At 41.2% G+C, this 13,735-nt stretch overlaps 1 protein-coding gene across 2 annotated transcripts in view; it reads right to left on the bottom strand.

Annotated features, from left to right (window-relative positions):
- Nucleotides 1-392: 392 nt before the first annotated feature.
- SRGAP3 (SLIT-ROBO Rho GTPase activating protein 3) overlaps nucleotides 393-13,735 on the bottom strand; it is a 184,815-nt gene continuing 171,472 nt past the window's right edge. For both annotated transcript variants that reach the window (XM_053378094.1, XM_053378095.1), the window contains exons 19-22: nucleotides 12,048-12,228; nucleotides 10,717-10,866; nucleotides 10,158-10,485; nucleotides 393-5,305 (exon numbers count right to left, since the gene is read on the bottom strand). In XM_053378094.1, the coding sequence (XP_053234069.1) occupies nucleotides 4,889-5,305; nucleotides 10,158-10,485; nucleotides 10,717-10,866; nucleotides 12,048-12,228 (1,076 nt within the window). In that variant the 3' untranslated portion in view covers nucleotides 393-4,888. The remainder of the gene's footprint in view (nucleotides 5,306-10,157; nucleotides 10,486-10,716; nucleotides 10,867-12,047; nucleotides 12,229-13,735) is intronic.

Below are 13,735 nucleotides of genomic sequence, written 5' to 3'. Positions count from 1 at the left end.
ACAACTTGGGTCCAGGATACCTCTGGGACTGCCTGATCCCTTATATCCCTGCTTAAACACCAAGGACTTTGAGGGAATTAATGATCACCCATGGCGCCCATCCATGTTGCTTTGTGTCGAGTCTCAAGGGTCCAATTTTGTGGTACTCTCTTCCAGTTGAAAAATATGCCTGATGACAAAGAGAAGTCCATCAGCATCTGGAAGATAATAAGAGTCCTCATTCCTGCTATAGCTTATTGGTGTCCAACATGGTCAATTCTGTGATATAGGCTTCAAGTTTCATTCTTCACGCTCTAATTGTTTTGCCCACTTTTAGTTTTATTACATGGAATTGATTCAATTGTTTATAAAGATCTAAAATTGTGGGCTGTTAAATCATCACTGGAAAAACGTTTGAGAAAAGGTAAACTGTTTATTCAACAGGATGAGTCCACACCCAACCAGTGGTTTGATCTACATGGCATCATCAGCATACATAACATAGGATCCAATCAGACACTCTAACTGAATGGCATTTTATCATACATTACAGAGACAATATCCATAAGAGGGGCGACAATCATTATACAGGGCAGCCAACCAGCAGTTTCCTAAGGTTTTCTGGCAAGAACAAAAAGCAGCCACTCAGAAGCAAATTGGATTCAGAAGGCCTATTGCCATACTGTGAAAACTGCAGCACTGCTAGGAAATTATATAGTCCAGGATTTACAAACAGAAAAAAACCCTATCAGGTACTGTATTGTTTAGTCAAAGAGGGAGGAAAAGTGCATGGTCTTTATATCATTAAAAGGTCTTAAACATTTACATTGTTTGCTTATGACAGTTTCTGTACAGCAATAATATAAGGGTGGGTGCAATTGCTTTTAAGTCAGCACCGTTAACACGCATCACTTGGTTGAACAAAAGGAATACTGCCATCAAGTTACAAGGGGGTGAGGAAGAGAAGAGGCTACAACATCTACAGTCAGCCATTTCTGGGTGCAAGCTAAAGCAGCTGTGATTGAAGAAGAGCATTCTGATTTTATGGGGAGGATCAGAGGTCAATTCTATGATATTTTACTTGCTTTGCATTGGAAAAACCCTCCCCCCCTCCATTTTAGAGTGCAGTGTCCATCAGTACTGTGACATTGAGACACTCTCCCATTATTTGCCCAGAGGCCAGTAAAGAAAAAGGAACAGTTTTCATTGTTAGGAACATTTTGAAGTTGAGATTTTTTTAATTTTTTAATTTAAAGGCTGCATCTGGTATTTTCTTCAGCCAATTTAACCAACACTACAGTCCCCCCCTTCATTTTGGCACCACACGCCAAATTATATATGCCCTGATATTGGTCTCAGATCAACTCAACACAGATGCTCCCATTACTGATTTAGGAATCGCATCAGCATGAACAAGACGTAATTAGCAAAGTGAGCAAGAGACGAATTTGCTTCATTCTCCTGCCCCCCCCCCCAATGATTTACAATATCCAGCCCATGCACTTCACATTCACTACTTTAACGCATTTTCAATTGTCCCTTGAAATTATTGTGTTGAGTCAAGCCAGATCCAGTTGTGTCTGAGGACACAGACAAATCTACCAGGAATTTCTCTGGTGCGAGACCGCACAGGAAATGGCACTTTGCAAAACGAAAAAGTTGCCAGTAGATTATTGTGCCCAACACCTACACAACTGAACTTTGTAGACACGTGCAAACTCTACCCAAGATTTGATGATTCGACAACATATTTTGCCAATGTTGTGATTTTTGTACTACACACAAATGCAGAAGGTCTTCTGCAATTCCTAGTGGTTGCCTGCAATTTGACAAACACTGCGGTTTGTATGTGAGTATCTTTAAAAATGCAAATACATTTCTTGTTCATACAACAGAAAGAAGAGGGGGAAACTTTAAAGCAATGCACCCACAGTATAACATTAACTGTACAAGAGATATCTTGATATGTCTAGTTCCCAAGCACATTTAATCCAAGCATTTGTTCCGGTGCTCAAAAGGCACTTAAAGATTTTTTTAAAAAAACACAACCCCACCTACAGATGATGATGCAAAAAATAATTTATTTTTAAAAAGACACTGGAAGTGTATCAAAGTAAACCCTCAAATAAAGTCATGGTTTTGTCCTCAAGTCACTTTCAAAAGTATGCTTTAAAAAAAAAACCTGCTAAAGCAACTGTTCCCCATGAGCTAAAGTGGGGAAAACGTAACTGGCAATGGAGATAAAATAGTTTGACAAATGAATTTTCCTCCACCTCCATCCCAATGCCTAAGACTTCACTTACTTGCTCTTTACTACAGCAAACTTAACATCTGCTGTCATAATGACCTTTGGGTTACTCTAAAGTTGGAAAGGCAAGGGAGGGGGGGTGGGAGAGATAAAAATAATTTGATGAATGAAAAAACACACTCCTATATTAACTAATTGTGGCAATTACAAATGCCTACAACATTAGCAGACATGTAGGTAAACACAATTTCTCTTTGTAATATTATATTAAGGAACAATAATAGAATAAACTACATACATTATTTTCCCTTCACACTATACATGGGAAGGTCCGGACTGTTTTAGGGATGGGGAGGTTGTTTTCATTTTTACCGATGCATTTTTGTTACACTGAATTATCTACTAAGTGCAAAGATTGGGTATCACTGGGTCTCAACTAAAATTTAGCCTTAAAAAAAGTTACATTGTAGCAGTTACTTTTCATCATTTAAGCAGGTACACCATTATATAAACAGACTAAAACAGGCAAGGGGCAGTTAAGAGAAGAGGGAACATGGATGAAGCATGCTTGCACATGAGGTATTTAAAGAAAGGAGAATCACACAATGACTGTGTGTGTTTACTTCAGAGGGTAATAGATATCCCACCCAATACTTGGCTATTCTATGCATTTTATGTACATAGACGGGATTGGGGATGTATTTGTGCAAATAAAGAAGGATAAAGGATAAAGAAGGAACAATCCTAAACTCATGGGAAGGTTGCCTGGCAGGCAACTGGGTACTCCCTCTCTGTTTTCAGTGGGGGAGACCAATAGCCGGAGGCTTCCTGCGTGCCATTGCTAATACAGTCCTCAGTGTCCTCAAGGGCAGTGAGGGCAAAATGGGAGAATTCCAGGCATATATTGCTGCAAATAATCTCCCCTCCCCTCCAGGCATGTCCCAGACACCTTCTCATTGAAACCAATGGCGGAGATGGGGAGGCAAAGAGCTGCCGCCACCGCTGCCACCACCCCAGCCAAACCCAGATCCAAACTGGTACAACCCTTGCAGGGCTTAGGAAGTGATGGGTCCTCCATCGCAAACTCCCTGCCACTGCCAAGCCTCCATAGGATTGCCTGACAGCTCTGGTCCTGCTTTAAATATGGTACACCATCCTGAAAGATGGTAGATGCCATTAAAAGCAACCTCTAGGGAAACGAGTCCAGCTTCTTTTTAAATGATGGCCACTGCAAAATTAAAGCCAAAAGATGCCAAGAAAGCAAAGGAAAGTGCAAAGTTAATCAAGTGCACAGTCTGAAAGAGGTTTGTCAAGAAGCACAATGGTGTTTAAATTAAAAGTGAAAAAGTCCAGCCAGAGATGTACACAAAAAGGAGACAAAATAAAAAAATTGCAGCAAGAAGAGTCTTGAGTTCAGTAAATAGGGAAAAGTTTTAGCTATCATGCAACCCCGAGCTCTCGCTGCATAATTTTTTTCCGCCTAGGTTAAATTTTAGAAAGAAACGTAACTTTGTTTTCATAAACTCCAAACAGCTGTATATTGTTATATAGTACAGTACAGAAAGTGCAAATTGTCACCTCATCAGATCAGTTATATATCTGACGTGGTCAAATATGGCTCATGCTATTCATGCAAGGGGACACAGTTTGAGTCAAGACCCTCTTGTGCTGCTGAGTCATTTTAAAGGGAATGTGATTTTACCAAAATCTTCCTTGCCTGTTTTAATCCAGATTTTCTCCAAAGGAATCATTAGGATGGGGGAATAAAATATTTCAAACACTATATAAGTTAGCCTATTTATTTATTGTTATCAACCACAGGTTACTTCAGAGTCCTCTTCTGTTTTGAAAACTTCAAGACAGCAGGAGTTGAGTTTCTTTTGTACACACATAACATTGTGCTACAACATGAAGTACGTACAGAAAATCCTAAGTTTTCCCTTCACGCAAGGGGAAGGTGTACTACTTTTAATTTCTTTGCGTCCACAGGTGGTATACTCCTTCCAACCAGGAAATGACCACAAGCTTCCATGTTTCAATGAACCAGTCTTTAAGAGATGAACTTGCAGACAAAAATCCATCCATCTACCTAGCAGGGTAAACATCACCATCAGATGCACTTCTGTATTTGCAGGACAACAGCTGAGCCAAACCCCCGTGGTGTTTCCTTTTGCTTGCTGCAACTCTAACGCCAAGCCAAGCCAGTGTGAATATTCAGTTCAAGGACTGACCAATCTTCTATTGCTTAATGCACGGTTGCTGTGTAATCCACACACGCACACTCACTCACACACACAAAATCGCTCTCCAGCAGAAGTCTAGGGGTGAGTTTCTGAGGTAAATCTACTAAAATGTTACTGGGCTATGGACAGTGTCATATATATACTTCTACACAGACCAGAATGTTCCAGTGGTAATACATAAAATAGCCATCTTATTTGGCTACACCAAATATTTCCAGCAATCTTGATGAGTATGTGTGTAAAATATCATGAAATCCTTAAGCCACATCTACTGTCCTCAGTGCCATTGTTTTTCCAAGAGTCGTTTTCGCTGCCTTTTCCCTTCAGTATATGACATCATTTTGTACAATCACACAGGAAATGAAAATCGGGGTGGTTACCCATTTTTCCACCAGAGATTCCCTCGGGATGGTGCTAGCTACATGGTGCCAGATTTATCTGAGGAGCTATTTGGGAAGATCTTCTCTGTGGGTGTCACTGCAGGACTACCCATTCCTGAGCTACTGCTGCTACTTGATCGATGCTGGACAACTGGCCGGATGGGTCTCATGGGTGGGGGCCTAAGCTGAGCTCCAGCAAGCCGGGCTGAGAGGGCGGGCTTAAAAGTAGTCATCATCTCCGTGGTTGAGCTGCTGCTACGCCTCATGGCAGCATCAGGATCTCTGATCATGATGGTGTGAAGGGGGCTGGCAGGTTCAGAGTTGACAGAACCTATCTGAGGATTCTTCATTGGTTCAAGGGTGTCCAGGACAACGTCAGGGGCTTGTTTCACAGTATTTTGCCTTTCAAGCTCACGCAGCTCATTCAATGCTGTGCTCATTGTCTTCTCAATGTCCTGTAAACACAACAAACGGAAGCAGAGGGGTTAAACTGTTACCATTCTTGCATTAAATGACTTAAACCTGTCCATTACTTGTTTCTCATGGTCACTTCTTTGCTTGCATTATTCAAAGGGCTGGATTCAAAAAACCACAAATGGACCATTGGTAGAATTTTGCCATATGTGATGGTGGAAGCCTTTTCAGTACTATTTTAGGTAGGTTCTAAAACAGCTCTCATGTTTACATTTGCCCAAGAGCTGAGGAAGAACATCAGACCATTTCACTTTCCCAGTGCTCTATTGCAGTAGTAGTGGCCCTCCAGATGTTGTTGGACTACATCTCCCATCATCCTGACCTTTGGCCATGCTGGCTGGGGCTGATGGGAGTCAGACCAGCAACATTTGGGGGGGCCAAAGATTCCCCTACTCTACTTTAAGATGTTGAACCCGTGAGCAACTCTCTGGACTATAAATAACCCTCAAAATTGCTGAACCTCAACAGCTCTCAGGATAATGTGAGCCCACCAATCAAGTTTCTTGATTAGGAGTTCACTTTCAGATGAAAATAAACCCCATGTTGTCCTGGTCAAATGGAAGTTAACAGGCCCAATTCTCCATGACTATTTGTTAATTAAAAGTATGTATAGTCTGCCTTTCAGCTTCCAACATTATTAAAAACATATCAAAATAGAAACATAGAATAAAAATAAAAAACACAGCATGATTAATGGAACTAAAGGTTGTATTATTGATTTCAACATGAAGTGAGTTCTCCCAGCCATGTTTTCAGTTATGGCTATTAATTCTCCAATGCTCTTCCATGCAATCCAGCAGGACAAAGTCCTCTTCCCTTTTCTGTATGGTACAAGTATACTGGTTGGCCACCTTCATGTTTCTGCTCATATGATGGCATCTGGCTGCCAAGAACTCTTTTCCCCACTATACTAACAAGTGGGAGTAGCGTCATCCATCATAGTCATTTAGTATTTACCAAGAAATCTGTTAGTGTATCCGTTTTGGATGGAAGGCATCTATCCTCCTATGCATTTAAGGATAATAAGCTGACATGAAGGTTTCACTAGAAGGCCATTGCAGCCAAAATTAGAGCCCAATTAAACTGAAGTGGGGGAAATGAAACACTACCCTGTAAATTATACCAAAGCACTTAGGAACACAGCAGCTACGCCAAGAGGAGGGTTTCCCTCCTATTCAGTATTGTTTTTTTATTCAAACCTCCGTAAGATTTTGAGTTGAAAAGTGCATTAGGACAGGAACAATACAAACATCCTTTGTGCTGGCTCGATGGGGGCAGGTTGGGTTGGAAAAAGGTATCCCTCCATCAACAGCCTTTGCTTGTGAAGTGTGGCGCAGAGGTCCCCAGTTCTGCCTGCTGAATGTGCAGTTGGGTGAGCAGGAAGTGTTACCACTAGACCCCCCTGAAAGAGGGCATGCCAGGGGAAGGGCTGAGCCCAAGTTGGAACCTGAGCTTGCCCCTCTGCTTTCACACGATGGCACTGTGACAGCTCCAGGCTGGTACTGCAATTTGCCTACCATCTTTCACGGACCATGGATGTGGCAATGGCCCCTCTTAAGCTGCACCAGGCTGTGGCTGAGGTGCGTTGTGCCTTAAGGCATTAGGGATCTGCAAGATCCCACTCAAAATTAGTGTGGGTGGAAGGTGTTATCAATACTGATCCAAGAAACTTTTCATCTTTAACTGAATCTAGTTCGGTAAAACAAAAATATTACTGTATCCTTTAACTTAATACTCCACAGTTATAAGCCTCTTGAACGTAGGTTTGGTTTTTTTAAAATAACTCTTTTGTTAAAATAATTCCCCCAACACTGTAGGCATCGCAGATACAGGATGCAAATCCTATTCTGATCATGTTGACAGCAGAAGGAGCACAAAACAATTCCAATTCTCAATAAGCTAGCGTTTTTACAGATCAGAGTAAAAATGAAAGAAAAAATGGCACTAATTATTCTTTCCATCGTCATAGTTACTATTAGGCCATTTAAGAAAAATAATGTGATTACGATTAAAATTATGTTGTTGTAAAAAGAAAGTGTTGCATTGCCCACCCCCTTTACCTAACCCCTGACATTGGTACTTGAGCAATCTGCTCAGCACTCAGCAAATAAATGGCTTCTTTCAGGCCCATCTAGTAGAAAAACAATGTGAAATATACATTTTGTCACAAAGACAGGCTCAGCCTCGACACATAACTTTTGATAGCTATGTATGAATAATGCATTTTATCAGCTTCAACCGATAAAACTGACCCATGTACTATCGTGGGGGGGGGGAACCACCTTGATTTTTGGATTGCATTACAGCAAAATTAGCATATGTGTGTATGGCAATGGCTATAAACACTGTCATTTTATGTAGAAACAAAAGCAAAGAGTCATATACATTTACTTTAGGATGGAGATAGAAGGTGATTGGAAAGAGGTAGCGCCTTTCTTTGAAATCCCCTCCAGCTATTACACTTCAATGAAACCCATATGAATTCCAAGTTCCATAATTTTCATTTGCAAAGAAGAAGAAGATGATGATAGCCCTGGATGCCACATAGGTTTTGAGAAAGGATCTTTGCAGAACGTGGATTTGAAAATGTACACGGGATGTGCTGTGAGGCTGTCTACTCGGAACTCTAGAGTTCAATGGGACTTATTTCCAGTGTGTTTGGAATTGAAGCGTCAGTGCTGTAAAGGACATATAATGCCAAATCACACCACTGCCAGCTTATTTGCTGAGGAGTACTCATTTGATTATCATGGTTCATTCTTTCATTTAATTTGAAGATTAAGTAATATAGTCCAATCCGAATTTTAAATAAGCCTCCTTGGCTATCCAGGACTCTTTTAGGTCCCCTTGAACGAACAATTAGCTATTTGCCACATTTCTTGCCAATGTGAAAAGGTGCTTTGATAAAACATAGAGGCATTTCTCTCTTAAGTGTTGCCATTTGCTCTGACTTTACTAGCAATTTCTTTGTGCTCTTTTCTTTTTCCTTGCATTTCTTCTCTGCTGGTTAAAAGAAGAAGGTATTTTAAGAAAATAGTCTAGAAACAGAATTTGTGGCCTGGAGATCATGCCACCCTAGTTTGTTTTTAGGACAAATATAATAGGCTGCTCTGTCTATTATTAAGGAAGGTTTTTTCTTTCTTCTAGATAACCATCAACTGCCTACAGAAGTTTTTAGATGCTCTGTTGGCAGTTCCCTCTCTGCTGGCCTCTGTGCTCGCCCAGATTAGGAGTAATGGCCCACAGAAACACCAATTCATTCTAATAGCATAAGACAAAGAGCACCCACTGCTAGGCAAAGAAGTAATGTCATTCTATTTGGTTTACTGCTGTGTAAGTTAAACACTAAACAAAAAAAGGAGGAATAAAAATGAGACGGAGTATAAAAAGAAAAATACAATTTGAATGCAAACAAAGTCTCCATAATCCTCAAGCAGGGACGTGTGGGATAATGGCATTAAACCTAAATCATCACACTGCAAAAAAAATATATTGATGACTGCCTTTAAAAACTGAACACCACCAGCCACTAGTGTTACTATGGCGAAAAGTCGCACAGTAACAAGCAAGCAAGCAATAAAGTGACAACATAATCAATCTATCAACAGCCCACACAGAAAAGTTTGAAAGGTGTCAAAAGCTAATAAGTGTTAGATTGAAAATAAACAGCTCCACCAACCTTTGAGCAACGCATGCAAGCAAAAGGTAAAGAGGCTCAGCTGAGAGTTCAGAGAAAAATGTTCCTCCATTTGGTCCTTAAAGGCTACCCGCTAATACTGCCACTTACAGCTTCAGATTAAAAAAAAACCCAGAAGTCTCCCCTTCCAATCCCCTTGTTATCGTTTGTCTGGATGCTTTATTTCATACAAATCAACGTTTTCCTCACACATATCCCCCCCCCCGCAAAGGTTCAAGTCTTGGTGGTGGCAGTTTTTGTTGGATTAAACTTCCCCTCCCTGGGCACTGTAATCCTGGTCAAAACTGACTCAGCGACTTGCTATAAATTTTAAAGACCTAACCTGGTTTAGACTGACATCTAGTTTGGACCTGAGAGAGGTATGAACATTAATCTTCCTCTTATCACTAGCTGCTAGTTTATTGTTTATTTACTGGTACAAACCTGGTACAAAACTTGTCCCACTTGCCAGCCAAAATTGGCTCATAAAGCCAGTTAAAACTATATATTTTATTTTTTAGTTCTGTGAACTGGCTGTCAGCACTGTTCAATGACCAGCATAGTGGTCAAATACCTATACGACCTAAAAATCCTCTGGTTTTATGCAAAATTTCTGATCCTAGTCTCAGTTCCCATTCTGTAAAATGGGAAAAACCAGGGAACCTTTTTATGAGAACACTGGTTTTGTTCAGATTCTAATTAGCATTACTTAGCTTTTGCCTCTCTCTGGTCACAGGCTACTTTACTTCTTACTTTACAAAGTTTGGAGACTGCTCAAATTCTCTAGGGGGACACATATTGCACTGGAAGGATAAGCACTAATGCGTTTTTAAAGTATTTGTGTTTTTAAGATTGAAATACACTGTAGTGGCCCAACATATCAATCCCCTTGAGTAAGAACTTGAAAGCAGCTGACTTTTGGTGGGTCACAGTGGTCAGTAAGCTTCAGTCCAGTCAAAAATTAAACGGGATCCACTGCGAAGTACAATGCTGCAAAAGGTTGGCATGGTTGTTGATTGACATACTGCAAATCTAGAAACTAATGCATCTTAAAGAATCTAGTCTGGATGGCTCAATATAGACATGGCTGATCCCCTGAAATCTGTTCCCTGAAACACTCAGTGAATCTCACTTTTGCATCATTGCGCCTCTCCTACCTCTGCAAGTGCTTCGGCTTCTAGTGACTTCTGATCCCCAAGACTACTGTGCCGAGTTGAGCTGCAGGTGGGCCTCAGTGGGTGGCCGTCAATCAAGGCCTTCCTGTCTGGATAGTTGATGCTGCCAGCACTGCCAAAAGTGGCCATCCTGCGCTTCTCTGGGCTCTCAATCCTGCTTCTGTTCAGTGGTAATATGTGGGGACTGCTGGGACAAGCTGCTGCTCGAGGAGGGGTGTCTATCCCAGGACCAATCCCTCTGGGAGGGCTGTGTGTATCGCCTCCACTGCGACGGCGAGGGATTGCTGCCCCGTCAGATCTCAACCTTACTCTGTGAAGAAAACAACAACAACAAGAGCCTTGTGAAATCCCCACTCCAAGTTTCCAGAGTCATCTAGACTAATAAATGGATCTCTACAGACCCCTTCCATTTAAAACACAGTATAAATTGTACAAATTGGCTCATAAATTTCCTCCGGTTCATGCATTGACTATCGTGCCCGTCACAAGAGGAGGAGAAAGACAACGCTTGCATCCAGATGAGAACAAATCAGTGTCCTACCGTCCCATTACTCCCCCAAATCCGTAGTCTGGAATATGGTCTGTTGGAGACTGGATGTCATTCTTTGATGAGGCTTTATCATCCAGCAGAGGTCCACTACTTGCCTCGCTGTCTGCCTTCTGACTCAGGCTGTCTGAGAATGCATCGTCCCTATGAATAATGAAACTCTCTGTCAGCCAGAACAGAATAACTGAATGCCTTCTGCGTGAGGGAGAAGCTCTGCTTGATTGTGGAGGACGGGGATGCAATAATGTCTGGGGAGAAGCAGAGCTGAAAGGAGGCAGCTCAAAGTTCCACTCCGCTGCCTAACTTATTTCTTTACCTTATGTAAGCCCCTACAGATATGAAACACAAAACTCTTGTTCAGCTGACCAACAGGGTCTTCGGCTTGTTCTCAAACCTTTTGCTCACTACCACATAGAAGCCAGTTAGTACAGCAACCTGTAGAGTTAATATATTAAATCTACAGGTTGCTGTACTAACTGAAAGTACAGTACACACAAAATAGAGTAACAGCCAATACAAAAACATTTTGTAAGAGGGGAAGAAACATATTAAAAAGAGGCTGCTTATTTTTAGATATTAATTGGCATTGCTATAATGGGCTATTATTGGAATAGTATTGGAAAACTAATTGTAAAAAATTAAAAAGAAGAGGCCTTCTTTCGTGTGGATGAATGAACAGACTCAAAAAAGCTATGCATTATATGGCTCTATGCCCCATAGTTTTTTGGGGTGGTGTGTGGGTTGGGGGAAGGGCTTCTGTTGAACAACGTCTTTGAAATTTTCACACTTGCAGCTGTCAGCATCTGGAAGAATATTTCACTTCTGCAATGGAATGGGGAATGATGCACAAATATGAGGAGGAAAGATAGTAAAAACATTTTTACAGCACAAGAAAGCTGAACTTTGATCCAAAGAACATGATGAGTGGAAAGGGAAAGTTTTCTGCTTGACTTTTTCTAGATCAAGAATTCCAGATTTATTAGCCAAATCTATCACGATATTTCAGTATATTCTGGATCTGACACACGTACAACCACTCTCTTACATATTGTATCAAACTATCCTGGAAGCAATACCTGTAGAACATAGTAGACATATGCTTTTATGTGAATACTGCTTAAGAAGAATGGCACAGCGTTCTGCCAAAAGTGCAATTATTAATGGCATTAAAAAGGATGTGCAGGAGGGCATCAAATAAGATTTAAAAGAAAATAAACCCACCCTTCGCTCTATGAGTGAAGCACAAGACAACAGACCAATTTCCACCCAAAACAAACAGCTAACCTATCGCACTTCACTTGTTCAGCAAACCTCTTCCTACTTACATATCTTGCACCACTATGTACTGATGTGGTATGAGGCCATCCACACCATTATGGCGACCTTCCCACCAGTCTTCAGATGCTCGGTGGTACAACAGAAGTGAGGCACCTTTCTTGAAAGACAACTCGCGTGGGGACCGCCCAATGTAGTCAAACTTGGCAATAGCTTCAATCTGTTCCACCTCTGTAAACAGGCAGGAGGGAGAAGACGAGAGAGACAATTAAAAGGAAGCTGCAGTAGGAAAGCAATGGAGTGCACTCTGTGATGTAAGAAAAGATTTCACTGAAATGTTTCGTTTTCTTAATAAAATTGGTATACTGCTTAATTGTTGAAACCTCTCAGTGGTTTACACAGTACAGCTAACACCATCCTTTTTCAATTTAGTTTAATGCTGTGACAAACTTCACAGCTGCCTTTGATTTTAGCCTCATTAAAAAAAATTGATGTTATTACAGTAATCTGAATTACTGGTAAAGTAGCAGCTCTTCATGGGGGGGGGGAGAGAATGAAATACTGGGCCAGGATTATGCAGATGCACACCATCAATTGTGAAGACACCACTGCAGTTATCTCCACGCTTCTGCCACCATCCTACATATGCTTTTCAAGAAACTCAAAGAGTCCACCTGGATACACATTTGAGCTGCCCCAGCATACAACAGATCTCAGAATTAATGTACGCATTGTTGCAAATTCCTCCCATTCTGTCCAAAGGACAACGTACCCCAAATGGCAACGGATATTCTGCATATACTTATTCACCTCTCCTGACGCTTTCACCTGCTTTTTGCAAATATGTTTCGGGTATAAGCTATAAAGTCACAGTGGATGCATGCCTTTGTATGGGAGTGGTCAGAGTCAACTCTGTATGAACCATCCAGAACCAGCCCACACTCTGTGGGTCATTTTGACAGGTGGGTGCAGCTGCTCAGCTATCAATCGCCTGACATATGACATCAGGTGACTCAATGTTCAGTCTGTGGGAGCTGGTGGAGATTGGAGCTAAAATAGAAGATAAGCCACTCTCTGTTTAAAAAGCAGGCTGCCTTTTAAGGAGCAGGAAGAAACCTGTCTCCAGTACTACAGTGTTAAATCAGACACAAGCATCTACTGCTCCTTTTTAGCATCAAAGAGCAGGTAGAGAAGGCATCCCCAACCTTCGGCCCTCCAGATGTTTGGCCTACAATTCCCATGATCCCTAGCTAACAGGACCAGTGGTCAGGGATGATGGGAAATGTAGTCCAAAACATCTGGAGGGCCGAAGGTTGGGGATGCCTGAGGTCGAGGCTTAGATCTGATCTTAATGCTATGGTTCTTAGATAAGGCAAAAGAGATCCCAACATCTGACATCATATGATGTCATGTGAGTGGCAGTTGGGTGAAGTGTGCCCAAAACCTTGCTATGGAAAGTATGTACAGATCTTCCATTCAAACTAATATCTCACTGTGATTTCTACATATAACAATACGCACAGTCTGCCTGAACTGAAAAAACAGGCTTTATTGAGAACCTTCAGGTTCCAATTTACTGCCCCTCTGACCCATACTGTTCCAAATTTGTTATATTTTGTCATTTTCTGAACTTTGCCATTTTAAAATTTCTATTTACTTTTTGTATGTTCTATTATATTTATATTTCTAATATATTTGTATCTAGGATGGCTGAATCTGTTAATTTCAGTCTTAATTC

This window comes from Podarcis raffonei, chromosome 2, assembly GCF_027172205.1.
Source record: "Podarcis raffonei isolate rPodRaf1 chromosome 2, rPodRaf1.pri, whole genome shotgun sequence".
Classification (NCBI taxonomy): domain Eukaryota; kingdom Metazoa; phylum Chordata; class Lepidosauria; order Squamata; family Lacertidae; genus Podarcis; species Podarcis raffonei.
The sequence above is the reverse complement of the archived record's forward strand: the minus strand, read 5'-3'. Positions and strand labels throughout refer to the sequence as shown.